Below are 19,471 nucleotides of genomic sequence, written 5' to 3' on the forward strand. Positions count from 1 at the left end.
ATTGGGAAGCAATCTGAGAGAATCCAATGGGGCACTTACACCCTTGCTGATTCCTTTCTGCTCTGCCAATTCCCTTCCACAAGTGGTGGGTCCTGCCAACTACACTGTGCAAACAGGAGGACCCACTGCCTGTGCAAGGGAGATTTAGTGTTTCCTAGGGGAAGCCCTGAAATGAGCGGAAACCCTCCTTTCTGGAAGGAGGCAGGTCGGCCAAGCTCCCTAATGTGAGCGCCGCCAACTGGGGATAATGGAGGAGTTCGAGGTGGACTAAAATGAGCTCAGATTTCTAAGAATCCAACTGGTGGAATCTGCTGCAGAGTGACCTACTCGGACTGTGCAAAGTCTGTGGACTTTTGTATATATATACATTTTAGTTTCCCACAAATTTATGCATATTTATTCATAGAAAAATATGCAAGTTGGTGCTGAGGAAAATGGAATGGGGGACAATATGTTAAATGTTATGTACTAAGGTCAATTATGTAAATTATGAAACCTCCTATGTAATTATCTGTGTATTTTTCTGCATGATGTAAATAAATCAATCAATCACATCCATCTGTGAGCAGACGATGGAACAAAAGGTGCCTGTCAATCTGGGAAACACAGACGGAGCAAATTTTATGTAGTCCATACATCCCTACTTCCAACCTGCCTCCTTCCAGAAATGAGCATTTCCGCTCATTTCGGGCTGCCCCGGAAACTCTAAATCATCATTGCACAAGCAATGGGGGTCACTCAGACAATGAAATTGGCAGGGCATAGGAGAATCGGCAGGGGCGTAAGCCCTAACTTCTGGATTCTGCTCTAACTTTCCAGACTTGGAGGAGCAAGCTATGCTGTAGACCTGTGACCTGCACATATCTTAACTGCTGCTTCAAAAAGTGAATGGCAGTAGGTGCAGCCATGAGGGATGGTGCTAATTTAAGAAGTGTGACAAATGCCGACAGGTGCTAATTTAAAGAAATATGGCCTTGCAGATGGCGTACACTTTAGGCTTCTGCTGTTTTGAAATGCTCTGAGCAAAGATGACAGCTGAAAAGGAAGAGCTAAAGGAAATGGCACGATCTCTATGTAACAGTGAACTGAAGCTAAATCTTTGTAAAAAGGAGACACAGACACAGGAAGGCAATGTAAAAAGACCTAATGGGAGTTATAAGTGAACCATACCTTGGATTATTTGCCTTGTCTGTTAAAGCCAGTGCTTTCTGATCTATGTATATCTAGAAGTTCTTGAAATGGAAACATAGCTTTTGGCTTCCTTTCCAAATCATCTGTGTCTCAGTGTTGCAGTGGTGATATAGATATATGATCTTGTCTTCCTGGTTTGTGCAGGGCTTCCCTAATTGGAAACTGGGATCACAAAACCATCCATCACAGAAGCATCACCCTATGCTCTGGTTTGCCGCAGCAGTGGAACACAAGCTTGGCAAAGCATTCCCAGTACAAACAGACATGCTATTCTGGGGTCAGGCCCTCAACTGACTGTACTCTCTGTACGCAAGTAACAGGAATCCATCATAGGAATTGCTGCTGCAGTCCAAGATGTACAAAGGACTATTTGGATGCAGGAACAGTGGGTGGTATAGAGACGAGACCAGCAGTCCCAGGCAGCTTTTAAATTAGTGAATGTGTTCTTGTAGTGCAGCGTTAGGCAAGCTGTCCAGATGTTTTGGACTACAACTCCCATCAGTCCCAGCCAGCGTGGCCAGTAGTCAGGGATTATGGGAGTTGTAGCCCAAAACATCTGGAGTTTTCCTACCTCTGCTGCAGCATGTAAAATATATATGAAATATATATTTCATTTAGTCTGGCTTTTTTCTTTTTTGCAATATTGTTTTGAAAACAACTGTGCCTTTCCTCCATTGCTACCATTTGTAGCAATGTGCCTTCTTTCCTTCCTTCTTGAATGGGACCACTTTAATTTAAGGTCAGGTGAGCATCTATTTTTAGATGACCTCAAAGTCTATTTTGGGGCCAACTGCAGCAAGTGTATGCTGATATGCTCCATTCCGTTGTCTGGAATCCTGTTTGTCTCAACTGTTTCTTGATCAGGCTGTGCCAGGAAATGTTTTGCCCATCTGCCTTCCCTTCATATAGTTCCCACATTTGAAATGCCATGAATGTGTCTGTTGCTATGCAGACGTTTTCTACTCAAGTGTCATGTATAACTTACCCAGTCATGATTGCCTTTTCATAAGGGTTATCTCTTTCATCTGAAAATGGCTCGGGATGGTGGTGGTGGACAACTTTCTTTCTACCTAAATTGTTAGTTTCTTCTGAAGCGAAATTGGGACAATCAAATGCAGAGATGGAGCTTGAAGTTGGTGCTTCCCACTACAGGGTATGTGCCCTTTCCTCTTCCTTTGTTTCACACAGTTCATGCTCAGGCAGAAAGACAAACATCACTTCTATCATGTAGTATAAATTACAGCTGTGCACAAATAGCCTCTTCAAATTCTTCACCTTACTCGTGGGCAGATAAATTTGGGGGATAATTTCACTGAATTTCTCCAGGGGGAGGAGAAATTCTCAGCAGTTTCTCCCAGGCAGGACTCCCCATTCGCAGGGCTTGTAGCACAACTTCTTTCATTTTTGGTAAGGGTTTGGGGTTTTTTATGCTGCAACAATTTCAGCTCTCTTGGCAGGCTGGCCCTCAGTTTGCATCCCCTGCAATGCAGGTGGGGGCAGTGTTGTGTCTGGCTCCAGGGATGAGGTGGAGTTAGTGCTCTGCCAAAATCTGTCCTCCAATTTCCAGAAAGTTTTCTCCCCCCATGAAAGAGGTTTCCATTTTTCAAGATGTTCCATCATTTTTTTGGTGGTGTTTTTGAGCTTGCCTAATCACAGCTAGCCTCCCAGACTGCCTGCATGTCCTGATCTGAAAAAGCTAGGGATGGTGGAGAATTCCACCATGGATTTCAGTGAGGCTGAATGCACTGGCATTCATCCCCCGAAATCCATGGTGGAACAGCCTCCCACCCCTGCCCCCCCGCGGATTCCCCCCCGGGCCGCCATTTGCATCTGCTGTTTGCTGTGATAGGCTACGTAAGTATTTACGTAGCCTATCACGGCAAACAAAAAACAAAACAAAACAGCGTACGCAAATGGTGGCAGCTACGGCGGCCACCATTTGCGTTCCCTATTTTTCGCCGTTTTAGCCTATGTAAATATTTACGTACGCTATTACGGCAAAAAAAAAGGGGGGGAACGCAAATAGCGTAGTGGGCGCTATTTGCGTTCCTTTTTTTTCACCGTTTTATCCTACGTAAATATTTACGTAAGCTATTACGACGAAAAAAAGGAACGCAAAAAAAGGAACCCACTACGCTATTTGCGTTCCCCCTTTTTTTCGCTGTAATAGCCTACGTAAATATTTAGATAGGCTAAAACAGCGAAAAATAGGGAACGCTACGCTGTTTTTTTTTGCCTACTGTGATAGGCTACGTAAATACTTACGTAGCCTATCACGGAAGCCTGGCTGGATGCAAATGGCAGCTGCTACGGCAGCTGCCATTTGCATCCTCAGCAGCCAGTCCGCGGCCAGAACTCCGGCTGCGGGATGGCCCTGGCTGGCTGCTCCGCGGAGCTGCCACGGAGCAGAGCCGGCCGGGCAGGATTCCAGGGGGGAGGACTGGATTGCCTCCCCCCCCATCGAGGATTCTGGGGGAGGGACGGAGCACCTCCTCCCCCATGAATCACATCCGCGAAAAGGTAAGTGACTTTCTTACATCCCTAGAAAAAGCCGTGTGGGAGGAATTACCTCATGGTGCCTTAAACAGGGCTTTAATTGAAGCTGAGAGGGTCACACAGGCTTCCAGAGGGATAATTGTACAATGAAAAACAGGACACTTGTACTCAAACCCAACCCATGAGAATTTTCTCCAAAATTTCTTCACCATTGAATTTCTTTTCGAAAGCAATTTCTCTTCTATCAAACTGAATGAAATGGTTGAAAAAAATGTGGGAAAAATTTTCGGCGCAGCAGTTTTCGGCACAGCTCCATCATGTATATTATCAGCTCTTACTACATGAAAGAAATTTAGAATACAAATTGGATGTGTAACTTTGATCCATTAAAAATAGCATAACACAAGCATACCACTCTATGATTTTTCTGATAAATTCATGTATTTTGGTTTTGCTCAAGTATGCTTATTATTTACACTGTCTCTGGAAATGTCACTATGACACATTTACCAGATTCACACAATTATGAACCCATGGGCTATTTTAGAGTTCTGGGATGACATGTTAACCATGGCAACAAGCCACCCTCGCCGGGTTCACACGACACACCAAACTGCTCCAGGAAGGGTAATTAAGAGAATCCCCCCAGCATGTGATCGGCATGTGCCACTGTGGCTTATTTTTCCCTCCATGCTTGTGTGAACAATCCCATTTTATACTGTGAAAGGAGAATGACTGCATCAGAGTAATTGTCTTTCTAATTAAGTTATAAAGTAATCTTTAGTAAGATTATAAAAACAGATATGGATAACTTTTTTGAGATGCCAAGGAAGTGCATGTTGGGAACAGAAGAAAATATATCCATCTCAGTTGTTTGCAGCATCCAGGGGAAGCACAAGTAAAGATGATCAGTTGAAACCTTGTTGAATGGTGATAAGGTAAGATTAATTCAGAGACGTTTGTCTTGCCTTTGATATCTGCCTTTGTTTCCAAAATGGTACGCTTCAACTTGGGTCCAAAATTTGCATTCTCCTAGGGTGATATTGCTCTGGGAATGACAGGAGTCTCTGTCAGCTTAAGAAAAGCTTTCCTGGTTGGCTTCCAAATTTGCTGACAGAGCAGCCAGTAACCTGAATTTAATGGCCGAGGGGAATGCTTGAGATGTTATCTAGCCTTTAGTGTAATTGATAAAAGAATTGCATTTGTATTAGGGCATTCGACACTGAAGACTTGCTTTTTCATATATACATCTATTCACTTCTTGAAATGCAAGAGAGAGAACAAATGGTCATGCTACAGAGTGAATAACTTTTGGCATGCCATCCCCCCCCCTCTCCTGACTCTTTTGTTGTCTTTTGAAAGTTCTAGCAGTGGGTGGGTTTGTCACAGCAGAATCCAAACAGTGTTTTGTGATTAGGCCTCTAGCTGTAAGCACATACCCTATTGGTCTGCAGACTTTTTACTTTATCTTTTTTGCCTCCAGTAACAAGGGGATCTCTTCACTGGCTTCCTCTCTGATCCTGTTTGTCTGGCATCACACACTAGAATAATTAGGGTGAGATCATTTCGGTGTTGCCTATATAAATAATCATGCTGTATTTGATTTTGGGAGGCAATGTAGATCATGACAACATAGGGCGGATCCACACAACTTTTTAGTTTTGTGGGATTTGTCTTCACAAAACTTTTGGCCCATAGCAAGGAAGTTCATATGACTGCAAAAGTGTGAAATAATAGAATGGAGATAGACAAACTAAAAGCATCCAGGTGGTAGTGGCAGAATCCAGATGGACAAACATTGTACACACTCTGTATGGGATGATTCCTCCTAATTGGCCAGAAGGAGAATGTCCTGCTGCTTTTACTTCTGGTTCAGTTCTTTGGTAACTTGGAAAGAGGGATGGATGGACTCACCTGTGCCCAGTTTTGCCAGGTTCTTGCTGAGCTGCCAGCCCCACTCACCGTGTGAGCCCCTGGATGGCTTGGCAAGTGCCTGGTGAGCACTGTGGGGCTGCCCATCCTCAGTGAGACACCATTGTGTGCAAAATGGCAGCTGTGTGTTTTACAGAAAAGTAATGTTGTGTAAATGGTGCCTTACGGCCGATATTTACATAACACTACTTTTCCGTAAAATCCAGAGCCACCATTTTGCATAAAATGGCAATTGCCAGAGTCCCTGTTGCCACTGCACCGCTAACCCCTTGTTCTCACTTCCTTGCAAGGAGAGGACAAGCGGTGGGCAGGCGGTGACAGAACTCCTGCCCCTGCTTCCGGTCAACCCCTCGCAGTCTCTTTCCTTGCAAGGAGACCATGAGGGGTTGACAGGTGGCAGAGGCAGCAATCCTGTAACCACCCATCAACTGCTCATTCTCTCCTTGCAAGGAGGAGAGAATGAGGGGTTGCTGGACAGTGACAGGGACTCCAGTGGCTGCCATTTTGTGCAAAATAGAGTCTCAGGGTTTTACAGAAAAGTAATGTTACATAAATGGCAGCCGTAAAGGTGCCATTTCTGCAATATATCTTTCCCATAGAACCCCAAGCTGCCATTTTGTGCAAAATGGAGGCTCGCGGACAGGCAGCCACTGGGTGCTCGCAGACTGTGCAAGCACCCAGTGAATGGGTCCGATAAATGGCAGTGGCTCAGCAAGCAGGATCCAGAGGGACAAGCAGGTGAGTCTGCCAATCTCCATCCCCCTCTTGGACTCGCGCGATATCCCTACTTGGTAAGTTCCTTCATAGCCAAAATGCATGCACCTAGCCTACTGTATTACCTTCAGAAATTACCAGGATAGCAAAATATAACCAGAGAGGAGTTTCTTATTCTTCAGTACAAGCTCAAACAGAATAACAAACTATCCTGGAAAAGATTTCTAGATGACATTTTTTTCACCTTGGCAATTGCTTAATTAATTCCAACTGTTATCACCAGAGCTGTGACTGCAGGTAATTCTTGTCCTTGCAGACTGATGGCTGACTAGAGGGTAACATTTATATGGACTAATGATGTGGCCAGTACCGATGCTGAAAATTATATATCTCTTAGTTAATGTGGTTTCACTTTGGTGTATATAGTTCACAGACCTCTAAGCCACTGGCCATAGCTGAGTTATCAATGATCAGCAATCTAATTCATGGGCTGTTACTCTCATATCTCAGCACTCAACAGTGTGATTCCTAATTAAAGTTAGCCATTTGCTTGAAGTGATTACTGTGTTCATTATCCTGACAATTCCATTACTGTACCAGGTAGAATAAAACATTTATAGGAAAGGGAGAAAAAGATGAGCTATTGTAGGGTTCAGAGAGTAACATTATAGCTTTTGGTTCAGACCATTCTCATTAAGATCAAAATAGAGTACAAATCCTCAACCTAAGTAGCAGTTACCTCTTATTTTTAAACAAATGGTGCATGTATCATTAATATCTTCCAGTGCCATTAAGACATGGACATACTGTATGGGGCACTCCACACAACTGACACGGTCAGGGGCAAACTAAATCTATATTTGTGCTGATGTGTGTGTATACATACATTATATATGTTAGAAAGAATGTGAACTCGATGGTTAATGTGCATAACAACTGGCCCCTGTGCACACTGACGATGCCTCATAGTGAATGTGCATATAATCTGTCCACAAAGAAGGAATGGTACCCATTTCCTGGTTAATATAAACAGACCATGGGGATGTGCATATCTTGACAGGATTTTCTACATTCTTCAGGCATTATGCATAATCTCTAACATACTTTGGGGAAATTTTGGGAAATCCTGACTGCATTTTGTACATTCTCTGGGTAATTTGTATATTCTCCAGTCAGTATGCATAGCCTTCAAGAAACATGCCCACAGGCTACATACAGCTCACTATCTAATTTTATGCAACCTATGAAGTCCCATCCTGCCAATCAGTTGTGGAGAAACATTTAATTTACTGAAAATAGCAATTCACCATTTAATGGCAACTTGAGAACAGATGGCTGTGGGCGTTCTCACACAGGACTGCCAGAAATGGCTCACTGAGCCCCCACCCTCACCCGCTGAGCTGTGCAAGCCACCAGGACTTACCACATGCTTTGATAGGAGGAGGAGGCCAAGAGGGAAGCCTGTCTCAGCCTCCTCCTCCCATCAAGCTACTGCCCCCATGTAGCTGGCCCAGGATGGGAGAAGGAGAAAATATCTATTTATGCCTTTAATACTGTGTAGATGGAACCTTTACAGCTGCTAAGTGTGAAATATTACATTAACGGAATTTCCCAAGTCACCATTTTGCAAAAAAAAATGGCAACCATGGGAACGATGAGCGCTCAGGAACAGTTCCAGGTAGGTTCTCGCGGTTGGGGGGGGTAAGAGCAGGTCTGGGGGCATGCAAGCAGGGGTAGTGGCTGAGAGGGCACCCAGAGAACTCAGACAGGGGGGCATCCCTCCCTCCCTTGTGATGGCTGTTATTATTCCATGTTGTTACCATAGTCATCTCCCCAACATGCTGGTTTTCTATATGCCCATTTTTTTTTATGCATATGCGTAAGGTGGTATTCAATCTTGCAATGCCCCACCTGTAGTTGGAACAGTTTATTCCAGCAAGATCTGCATCAAGTGATCCTGTTAATCATGTGTCTTGGTTCTAAAATACCCAGTTCATTGGAGAATGAACCCAGTTTACCAGAGAATAATCATTGTTTATCATGGAGAATGATAAACAATTCAGGGGTTAAAGCTGGTTGGAAAAGGACAATGAACATGCGGTGCTTTCCGTTTCATGAATCTTCATCGTGAGTGATCGCAAGAAAATATTGCAAGAGGCTCTGCTGCATTAGAGAAATGTTAAATGGGATAAATAAGATGACAAAAACAGCAAGCCTAAACAAGAGCATGGGAGAAATTGGCTTCAGCCAACCACAGAATCAATGCTCAGAATGTTCCTGAATTTATAGTTCTGAATAAAGAATAAACTAAGCTATACAACAAAATCACAGTAATTAATTTGCATAACTTTTTGAATCTAAAACAATTGGAAGTGGCACAAATAAAAATTAATTAAAAGTTAATGATAATGCACTTTCATTTTAACATAGTTTGCCAATGTTGAATAGCAGTTGGAAGTAATGGACCTTTTGGAATATGGAACAATTTATTTCGAAGGAAAAACCCCCTCTGAAACAGAATAAAAATCAATACAAATATATTTTACCTTCTCAGTTTGCTTGTTGTAATCCCCACCCCACCCCGAGGCCCATATCAGCATGTTTACAGAAGTTTTGTACTATGCTTTCTGGTTTTAATTTTTGTGAACCGCCAAGAGAGCTTCAGCTATTGGGCAGCATAGAAATAAAATTATTATTATTGTTATTTTTATTTTGGAACTCCTACATGGTAGTTATGATGTCCTTATAATGCCTTGAATTTAATGCAGTATTAATCTGTTTAAGTGATCTCATTCAAATGCACTTTAGTTAAGGTGAGGTTATCCCTATTTCCTGTTCAGACCCAGAATTTGGACCCAGACCCAGAATTTGGACCCAGACCATCACAACTATAGTAAAATCAATACATGGAGGCCTGGACCTTGAATGGACGTCGAAGTCACAACCTTATTTAAAAGAATACAGAACTGGTACAAACGTACAGAAAAGCACATGTACACTTCCTGGACTGTACCACTTCAGAATTCAGGATCTGGAGCCCGCCATGCCACAAGCTCAGGTGGCAGATCAGAAGGCCTGATTTGTGTGCCTCTGCATGGTGTGCCTGCACGTTCCCACCTACCATGGAGCACAACCACTGCTTTGGTGCTGTGGCAAATACAGACACCTATACACATTGTCCCTTTCCAAATGTCTCTGTATATTTCCCTCTATGACCCTTTAGCATCTTTGGCTGGCTATCATGTCCCACTGTCATGTCCCCCTGACTGATTTGTATGACAGAAACATTTTTACCCTCATCTCCTAGGGATGATTCATCCCAAACTGGATGCTCCCCATCTCTGGTCAGCTTCCCCACAGGGGTCTGTTCAAAAAATGCACTTCCACCCTTTTGATACAAAGTGCCAGCAGCAGCCTGGTTCCATCTGAGTTCAAGTGGAGCCCATCCCTTTTGTACAAGCCCAGTTTATCCCCAAAAGTGAGGAGCTCACATCTGAAAGTTCCCCAATGTTAGAACATGTAGAAAGCTGGCATGCAGCAAGAAAGGTTTCACCTAGCCTTGTCCACAGTGTACTAGCTTTCCAGATATAGCATGTATTTTTCTTTTTTTCTTTTGCAAATTTCCTACAACAACTACTCTTAAGGATGGGAGAACCAGGGATGTTCGAGCTCAGCAAAATTCTCTGAAATTCAGTTCAGCTTGGTCCCATTTCCATTTATGAACTGTTATTCAGTTTGTTCAAAGTACACATTTCAAATGAGAAAAGTATGCATTTCTGTATGTGTTTTTCAGAAGTCCACACTTTCCCCCATTGCTGAAAATGTGAAAACACTTAAACCCCCCCCCACACATTTGCATTTCAAAGTGCACATTAAAAATGCAAATTTTTCAAATGTGATTGCATGTTCGGGAATGTGCAAAGATTTCTCAAAAAATGTGGTCCTCTTGTCATTTGGGGTTGTAAATGGGGCAAGTTCAGATCTTTTGCAAACTGAAACGAAATCTTTGTATGTCCCTAGCTACTCTAGGATAGTGTCATCTTGTATAGAATGTTGCCACCCTAGAACAGGGGTAGGCAGTTTCTGATCATACAAATAGTTGTGTTTTGAATTGTGCTTTTAATGTATTTGTTTTATTATTGTTTAAATAAAGTTTTTATTTATCTATGATTGGGTGCCATTTTCTTGGTAGAAAGACAGAGTACAAATCCAGTAAATAAATGATAGGCAACATGGTGCCCTCCAGATGTTTTGGACTACAACTCCCATCACCCCAGCAAGCATGGTCAATGGTCAGGGAGTATGGGAGTTGTCATCCAAAATATCTGGAGGGCATGGCATTGTCTACCTTTGCCCTAGAACAAATGCTTTGAAGCCTCTATTCTACTTGCCCTATCTTGGAAAACATCCTCTGCCATTACTAATGTAAAGGCAGACCAGATGCAGGGTGGGTGGGAGAGGAAATCAAAGTGGGAAGGTGTCAGTGATGATTCCAGAAAAAGCTGGCTGAACCTGGGTGTGAGCAGATGAGCATGCAGATTCTTAGATGGAAAACATTGCCAGAACATGTGGTGAAACCTACTATCTTAGATTATTCTTTAACAAAAGATTAGACACATTGAGGCCAATCTGGTCATGAACCATAATAAACAGATTTTGATTTTGAGACAAACTGAGGGAAGATCAATGGATATTAGCCACTTGAATATTATTTATTCATTATTTATTCAATTAATTATATTTATATTCTGCCCTTCATTAAAATCTCATGGCAGGTAACAATACCAAAACAATAAATACTATAAACAATATTTAAACGATAAAAAACAACATATCTAAGAAAACCAATAACAGTTGGCAGAGAGAAACAAATACAGAACAGAGATCCTGTCATATTTACTGACAACTCATAAATACCTGGGCAAACAGATAGGTTTTAGCCTGGTGCTGAAATACCACTAAGGTTGGTGCCAGACGTACCTCTTGGAGGAGGGCGTTCCAGAGGTGTTATGGTGCCACCACAAAGAAGGCCCTATCTCATGTTATCACTTGATGTACTTCCCTTAAAAGTGAGCAACAACAAGGGATATTAGTTATTTATTTATTTGTTTGGTACCCTGTCTTTGGCACCCAATGGCACTCAAGGCAGCTTACAATCACTAATAAAAACAATAAACAAATATATTAAAGCACAATTAAAAATACAACAACAGATTAAAAACAACAGCAGCAGCATCCATCTCAACAGACCTGCTTACACACCAAAGCCCCCTTGAATGAAGTAGTCTTTACCTGACAGTGGAAGGACAGCTGAGATTGAGCAAACCTAGCCTCCCTCAGCAGGGAGTTCCACAGCTAGTGAGCAGCCACCGAGAAACCCCTGTTTCGTGTTGCTACCAGACATGCCTCTGAAGGTGGCAGTCTTGAAAGAAGGGCCTCTTCTGAAGAACTGAGTAGGCTTGTCTGGGAGAAGGTGGTCTTTCAGGTAGCCTAGTCCCAAGCCATATAGAGCTTCATAGATCATATAAAGCCCTGTATGTGTTTGCCTAGAAACAGACCAGCAGCCATTGAAGCCGCTGTAACAAGCCAAATGAGAAGCATTCATCCAGGTCCTCTGCCACTCAATCACTGTGTTTCCCTTTGATGGGCATGTTATATTGCTGTGGTGACTGTTTTCTAATGTGAAAGAGATATTGGACTTACCCTCAAGTGTTATTCTTCTTTTGCCCATCAGAAGTATATATGCAGAGAGGATGATTTTGACTGCAACAAGAGTGCTACGTCTCTGCTCATTCTCTGGCAAAATAATAATAAAAGCAGTAGCAACAGCAACAACCACCTGCAACACAGAATCACCCAATATCAGGCTGGCACTATTTACATTCCTAAATGAGGTAGAGGGCAGAATAAGCATCAAGTCTGCATGGCACTTGCTGACCTTCATTTTTCTCCCCTTCCCAGCACCCTGAAAGAGATCTGCGATCCTGGATGATTTATGTCCCAGCTCTGCAGCATGTATAGCTTTGCAAGGTAAAACACAGAATTAATATCCTTCTTTGATATCTTCCTGTGATTCTGTAAGATACGAACAATTATGGAGCATCATAAACTATCTGGTCACATTAATCAGTCAGGCAAGGTTGCATGTCGTTGATGAGACATCTCCAGATGAAAAGTGTTTCCTTATTGCATATGCTGACATGTCGAAACATCATAAATTGATTTTATATTTTTGCTGGTTTTATATATACGTGCGCGTGCACGCGCGTGCACACACACACACACACACTACATCCCCGCCACAAACAAATCTGTTGTGCACCAGAAGCAGGAGGTTCCTCCAAATCATTTGGCATTTACCAGACATCTTAATTAAAATGCAAGATGACAATTTGAAATTGCTATATTGAGGCTCAAAGTAGACCTGACAGTAAATGCTGCCAAATATAGTGATTGCCTGCTTAGCTCCCCATCACCCTCCACAATGTCAGGATGAACTTACCTCTTCTGGCTTTACATTGTGACATTCTGCATTTTCCTCCTGCCCCCAACTCCACATCAATGGTGGGAGTAGGAAACATGGCATGTTGTGATGTCACGGCATGAGGTAAATTCTAGTTGCCATTACAGAGCAGAAGGCAGCTCCGCCTAGCATTAGGGTTCAAATTGCTTTGATTGCTTTGTTCATGACATTTCAGTACCATTTTTATGACATTCTTAAATAATAATAATTAGTAATAATAATTCAGATATATATACCACTTTGCACAAAAGAATCAAAGTGGTGAACATAAAATACAATGGCAAAAAAACAACAACGATAAAGATAACACAATACAATTAATCAGCAATAAAACCACACATTTGACTGTGTGCTACAAACCATAGCTGACTGGAAAGCCTCTGAAAAGAAATGAGTTTTAAAAAGATGGTTTGTGCAATGTTCACATTGGATAGCCGTCTGTTCTTTTTTGCAATTTTCCTGTTTGTGCAAAACAAACAGCAAGCGCAAGCGCAACTCAAAGAGAGACAAGAAGTGACCTGATGTTTGGAGAATCCTGGTGAGATTGAGCATCGTTCATTTGCCCATCCCTAACCAATGTGATTTCAATGGGTCTACTGTAGGTATGACTAAGTCTGGATCTAACCCATTACGTCTGTATCCTCCACCACTCCCTGCAATTTTATCCTCACAATGATCCTGTGAGGTAAACCAGAATGGACAATAGTGACTTCTTGAGACCTTCAGTGAGCTTTAGGATGAAGTATGGATTTGAATCCAGGTCTCCTCCCTAGCCAAAGTCCAGCATTCTAGTCAGTGTGCTGTACTGGTCTTCTGACTTGCAAGGTATATCTAACCCCCATGGTCCACACACCAGAAGGTATTTGAAACACATATACAAATCTGCTTTCCTGCTTTGTTTTACAAGTATATGTTTGTTTGACATTCATGTTGTGTTCTACCAATATGCACACATGTTTTTAGTGTAACCTTTATCCAAACCAATATGTTCAGTTAAACATTTTAATGTGGTGTTTGGAAGTATCACCACAGACAAAGGAGTATGTGAAAATCAGGTTAAGATGTTTAACTGCATAATAGAAATGAGATTATTTTTGGCTCCCTGTTTGCTAATAATTTTCAAAATGGAAATTGGTTCTGGCTTGAACTAGGGGTTACATACAGTCTCTTCTTGCTCTAGTGCTTTGACGTGCGTGTTCCTTAAAATATGTGCTCAGCCTCAGCCTAATAGTTTTAAAGCATCTTCAAAAGAGGAAAGTGATGATGCTGTTTCACAGCCAGCGGAAATGTGGGTGTTCTTGAAATCTATAATTGAAAAATTCAACAAATATGGTATCGGATGTAGGTCAGGTAAGTTCTTTCTTGTCATCCATCACTTAGGACTATCTTATTTCTTTCTCCAGTGAGTGATGAAGGTGCTAGGGGAGTTGTTGATAAATATATTGTTTAACCAATGACCTTTCCCAAACATGTTTTAGATAAAACAATAATGTGAGAAGTATGTAAGTGCTACCTTTTCAGAAATTTGAAGGACAATCCCTGGCCCAAAGGCAACCAGCTTGTCTTCAGAACATGCAAATCAATGCCAAGCAAACCACCTTCACACTTTCAGAATCCGTTTTGTCCAATTTTCCCTGCTAGATACTTCCACTATCAAATTTTACTATGCATTTTTATCACTATGCATGCCAGTCCGTTATGAAGCCCCACAGATATATATTCACCTCTTGTAAATATCCTTGCCAGTTTCATCCTCTCTGCACACTACTTCTTTTAGCTAAGCAAAGCCATATTCTGTACTTGTTAAAGAACTAGTCACTTTCTTCCTCTCCTTCAGACCTTCTGGAGTGAAGGAAGGGGGGGCACTGAAGTGGAGCATGAAATTGCCTTGTCTGGGGCAAGGAAATCAGGCCCACTTAGGGATCATCGGATTTCCCCTGAGCCCCTTAGCAAGCCAAGCCATGGGCTCCCCACCAGAACTAATGGATGCTGTGTGCAAATGGCTCCTTCTCCCCTTCCGGATCCTGAGAGGGGGAGAAGGAGCCATTTGCACATGGCAGCAGCAGTGCTGCCCGCATCGCCATCTCCACTGTGCACAAACCCCTTGCACTTTCCCCGCTGACACTGGCAAGGAGAGCATGAGGGGTCTGTGTGTGGCAGTGGTGGCGGTGACAAGAGCACCCACCACCTCCACCTGCTGGCCACCACTGCCAGCACTTTTTTGCACACAGTGGTTGGCTCACTGTGCAGGAGTCTTGGGACCAGGGAGGGGGGAAGCAGACATTTATGCACAGCGGTGAAGCTGCTGTGTTCAGGTGTCTCCTTCTCTCTCTCAAGGCTGGGAGGGAGAAGGAAAGACTTGTGCACAGTGGCCCCACTGCTGTGCACAAAATGGAGGATGAGAGGGGAGTGGTACTCCCCTCTCATCCTCCTGCCCCCACTTCCAAGCCGTTGTGGCAGCAGGGGCAAGATGACGAAAGGGGAGTGTGTTGGCATTCCCTTCTCACCCTCCTAGCCCTGCTGCTCTGCTGCCATGCAAAGGTGGATAATCTTCCAGCTGGCCCGACTCGGTGTGGGTCAAGTAGGCCAGCTGGCAGATGTTAGACCAGAGTCCGGGGAGGGCGAGTCGGCAAAAGCTTGCCAAGCTCCACCCCCCCAAAATGGATTTCTCCCACTTACCTACTTGTTCTTTGACAAATATGGAATATGGATCTGCTGGGCTAAATGAAGTAATGTATAGAGAGGATGAAATGGACAAGGATATTTACAAGAGGAGAATATGCCTCTGCAGGGCTACATAGCTGACAGGCAGACTTGCGATCATACATGCTTGCTCAAGATCAGCAATAAAAAAACATATTTTAAAAAACTACAACCCCATTTGTGCAAATTTCAAGACCCCCCGATCAAGTTTGTGCAAATTGCTGCCATTAAAAAACAAACAAAGCCAGAGTACTGGATTGACTCACTACAGATTGTGTCAACATCAGTGGGGGGAAACGGAATGAAATCTGCCAGGCCCCAAACACAAAAATCCATCAAGATTTCACCCCGCCCCAATGAAATTCTTATATATCCCTACCCCACATAGGGATTGCAGTCACAATTTTGCACAAATTGCACTGTTTACAGCTGTGTTTTTGTGCAAATCACTATTTGCACAAATACAAAAACCCAAACGTTCCTGGATTTCAGGAACTAACCTGTAGCTCAGCTTGCAAATGTGAGTCAAGCTGGGGGCACTGCTGGCATCCATCAGGCCCCCAAAGGGTTGAATTTCCCCATGATGGATATCACTAACCCCTCATCAAGTACTAATAGTGTGACAGAGTCATAGGGTTGGAAGGGGCCTACAAGACCATCAAGTCCAACCCCCTGCTTAATGCAGGAAGCCTGATTCCCAGGCAGTCTCCCATCCAGGTACTAACCAAAGCTGACCACAGCTTAGCTTCTGAGATCAGACGAGATCGGCTGTATCCAGCCCTTTGCTCTCCATGGGCACTCAACATGGATTCCAAACCATGCAAGTGCCCAATCCAGGCAATCCTCCCCCCCTTTTTTTTTTGAGAGAGAGCAAGAATGAGAGATCATATGGATTAGGGATCTGAATGGATATAATCACAGGGTGTTACTCTGGTGGAGAAAAACATGTACCCATTTGTTGAACACTCTCTGTCACCCAGATAAGTAAACCTGAATTTAGAGGCCTAGTTTTGTGGCTTCAGAAACTTTTTTCCTTTTTTTTTTTTTAAAGAACCAGTTCCATATCTTCATTTCATCCCATTCTCTACCCCTGTTACAATGTTGGCTTCAGGATTCTGGGGATCTTCCAGCAAGGTATCCTCAGTTGACTCCTTTAGCTTGGAAGAGGTGAGGCATGCACAGGGATGGCTCCCTCCTGCCTGTGCCCCTGCCTGGACTGTATCTGCTGAGCCTCTGGCCTCACTCGCCCCTGCTTGCACCCTCCCGGATGTTCTCTGCTCTCACCTGGACCTATCTGTGAGTACCTGCCATTTTGCTGAGCTTATTTTTACAGAAAAAAGGAGGTCATTAAAATGTGCATATTTAAATATGCATAAATTCAGGCTGGGACAGCTGGATATATGCAATATTAGAGGCATAAATGGCCCATCCTTAGGCATGCAGACTCAGAATTCTGTCATGCTGCAGTTGGGTACTCCATAGAATGGTGGTGATATTCAGCTAGGGGGCTGTTTGCCAGTTTTGGTGCCCAGCCAGACCCTAACTTTGCCATACTCTAGAGTTGTCTCTTACATGAAACTGGATGAGACAAGGCGGATGAAGCTATTTTCTGGAGAGACGGAGGTTATGTTATGGTGATCATCGTGCCTGTTGTTATGGAGGGATGATTTTGTAAGGTCTTACAACTTTTAAGTCTAAAAAGAGAAGCAGCTAAAAAATGAATAAATTCCTGCATGTGTGTAAAAAGGAAAAAAAATGCACATGAAAAATACCATGTACATATTGGAGTGGATTGGAGCTCTCTTGCTACATCATGCTCAAAAGCCATGCATGTTCTTAGATTATCAGTTGTGATCTTTTGCATAGGGGGAGAAAAGTTTCAGATCTCATTATTTGTCTTAAATTAGATTTGCTTGGTTTGTGGTGGGTTCCTCCGCTTCCCCCCCTTGCTTGTGGGGCTTTATTTTATTTGCCAATAATATAAATAGCTCAATTTCCCTCATGAAGGATTTGGAAACCACATGACAATTTGGGATCTCTCAGGGACAAATTTCAAACTGATTGTACTAGTCATACTGTAATCCAGTTGGAGTCAAAGAAAGATACATTTGTACTAGGTGGAAGCCTACTTTTGAAAGTTATGTTTTGTTTAATTTTACAATAATTCCTGCTACAGAGAATGAGAGTGAGCAAGAAAGCACAGAGCAAATGGTGCATTATTAAGTAAGCATGTTGTTATACCTTCTTCTCCTTGCCAAGAAGACATCTGCCAAACTTAATAAAAGTTCTCTTTTGAGGACATATGCTGTGTACATATGGGTCACAGCAATCTGCGAGACCCCATTAGGGAGTGAATTTAGCTAGTATATTTTTCAGGCATAAAATACATGGAGTATAAAAATTTACTCTGAATAGATTTTTAACCTCAACGTCGCAAACAAAGTTACAACCTAACTGCAGTGTCAAGTTCCTTAAGAATAATAATGGGAGTTCTTATTTAAAAACAAACACACATATCCATCTTCTTCCATCTCAACCCTTTATCATTGCCATTTCCAAATCTTTGCTTAATTTACTTGTCTTAATTGCACATGGCATTATAAAATTGCACTTTCTCCATTCTGTTTACGCCTGCCATCCCTAATGTATTACCATGTGTGAGATTTACAAGAGCAGCACATGAGGCCTGTCATGGTTAATCACATTTGTAACCTTTCAGGTGTGTGACAGCATGGTTCCAGCTGGGAAACATGCTATGCATTTTTTTTTTAATCACAGAGCATATTTCTAAAATAATACTTGTATGCAGGTTTCTGGTAGCAGGCAGAAAACACAAGGGTAATTAGATTCTCATTTCATAACAAATAATGTTTTGTAAGTCAAGGTAATATCCCAGTAGTTGGAAGAACCAGATAAGTATGCATCGGTTATCTTTCTAGAACCGCAGTAAAAATAATTGTAAAATGCTACATTTAGATTAGCTATTTATTCCCAATTTTATCATATTTAGAGCAGATATAATGAACTGTGATTTCATTCAATGAGGAACTATTTCAGAAGTTCAAACAAGAGTTAATGTTTTAGGTGCGAGATATAAAATGGTAGAACAAATTAATCTTCTAACTCAGTAAAACAGGTAGAAGGGAAATGTGTATGCCTGTTCACTGTATTAAGGAATTTTGTCCTTCCACAGCAAAACCACGGATTAAAAATAATGAGATATTTAAGAAGAGTTTTGTGGCAGAAGATCCAACGTTATTTAAAATGCTTATAAATGTATTAGAGAACATAGCATATCTAATTTACAAATCCAAACCATTTAAGCACATTTGAGAATGGATAGTCTAATGATTTTAATTTATCAGTTTGAAATTAATTCCAGATTTGAATCAATGAACGAATAAACAGAATTTGGACAAATCCACTGATTATTGCAAAGTGACTATAGCTCCCAAGAAAGGGGAGTTCAAACAATTGTCACAACCCTTTCTTTGACTTTTCAGACTATTTTCAGAAAGAGTTTTCAGTAGATCCTCTTTTAAAGTTTTTTCTGTGTTAAATTGTCTGTAGTTAGTTTTGCCCAGTTTGACTGACTGATTGTCAGTTTGCCCAGTTATTATTTATAGATTTTGACCTTTGTAGGATAATGACCAGTACTTGAATTGTCACAGAATATGGAGAACATCCAGTTAAAATACAACGCACACCACAAAGCAGTTCCACCTAACATCTCTTCAGGATCAAAGCTGCACTTGCGGACAAAACAGATATCATGTTTATCTCCATCACCAGGATCCATCTGGACATATCCTACATCTCTCTTAATGCATTGTAGAATAAAAATATATTGACATATATATGGTTGTCAGTGCAATGCTTTTGTTGATTCTACACAGTTATGGAATGGAGGCC

The 19,471-nt window shown here is 42.1% G+C and overlaps 1 protein-coding gene across 1 annotated transcript; it reads left to right on the top strand.

Annotated features, from left to right (window-relative positions):
- Window positions 1–12,294: 12,294 nt before the first annotated feature.
- Window positions 12,295–19,415, top strand: LOC146340091 (uncharacterized). Its single transcript, XM_084811833.1, has 4 exons — window positions 12,295–12,363; window positions 14,037–14,206; window positions 16,671–16,855; window positions 19,202–19,415. Exons 1-4 carry the CDS (start codon window positions 12,329–12,331, stop codon window positions 19,250–19,252), a joined length of 441 nt encoding a protein of 146 aa, XP_084667959.1. The 5' UTR covers window positions 12,295–12,328; the 3' UTR covers window positions 19,253–19,415.
- The last annotated feature ends 56 nt before the right edge of the window (window positions 19,416–19,471 follow it).

The sequence above is a fragment of the Heloderma suspectum genome, chromosome 7 (assembly GCF_057233095.1).
Source record: "Heloderma suspectum isolate Gila_16-S chromosome 7, 16-S_ref, whole genome shotgun sequence".
Taxonomy (NCBI): Eukaryota; Metazoa; Chordata; class Lepidosauria; order Squamata; family Helodermatidae; genus Heloderma; species Heloderma suspectum.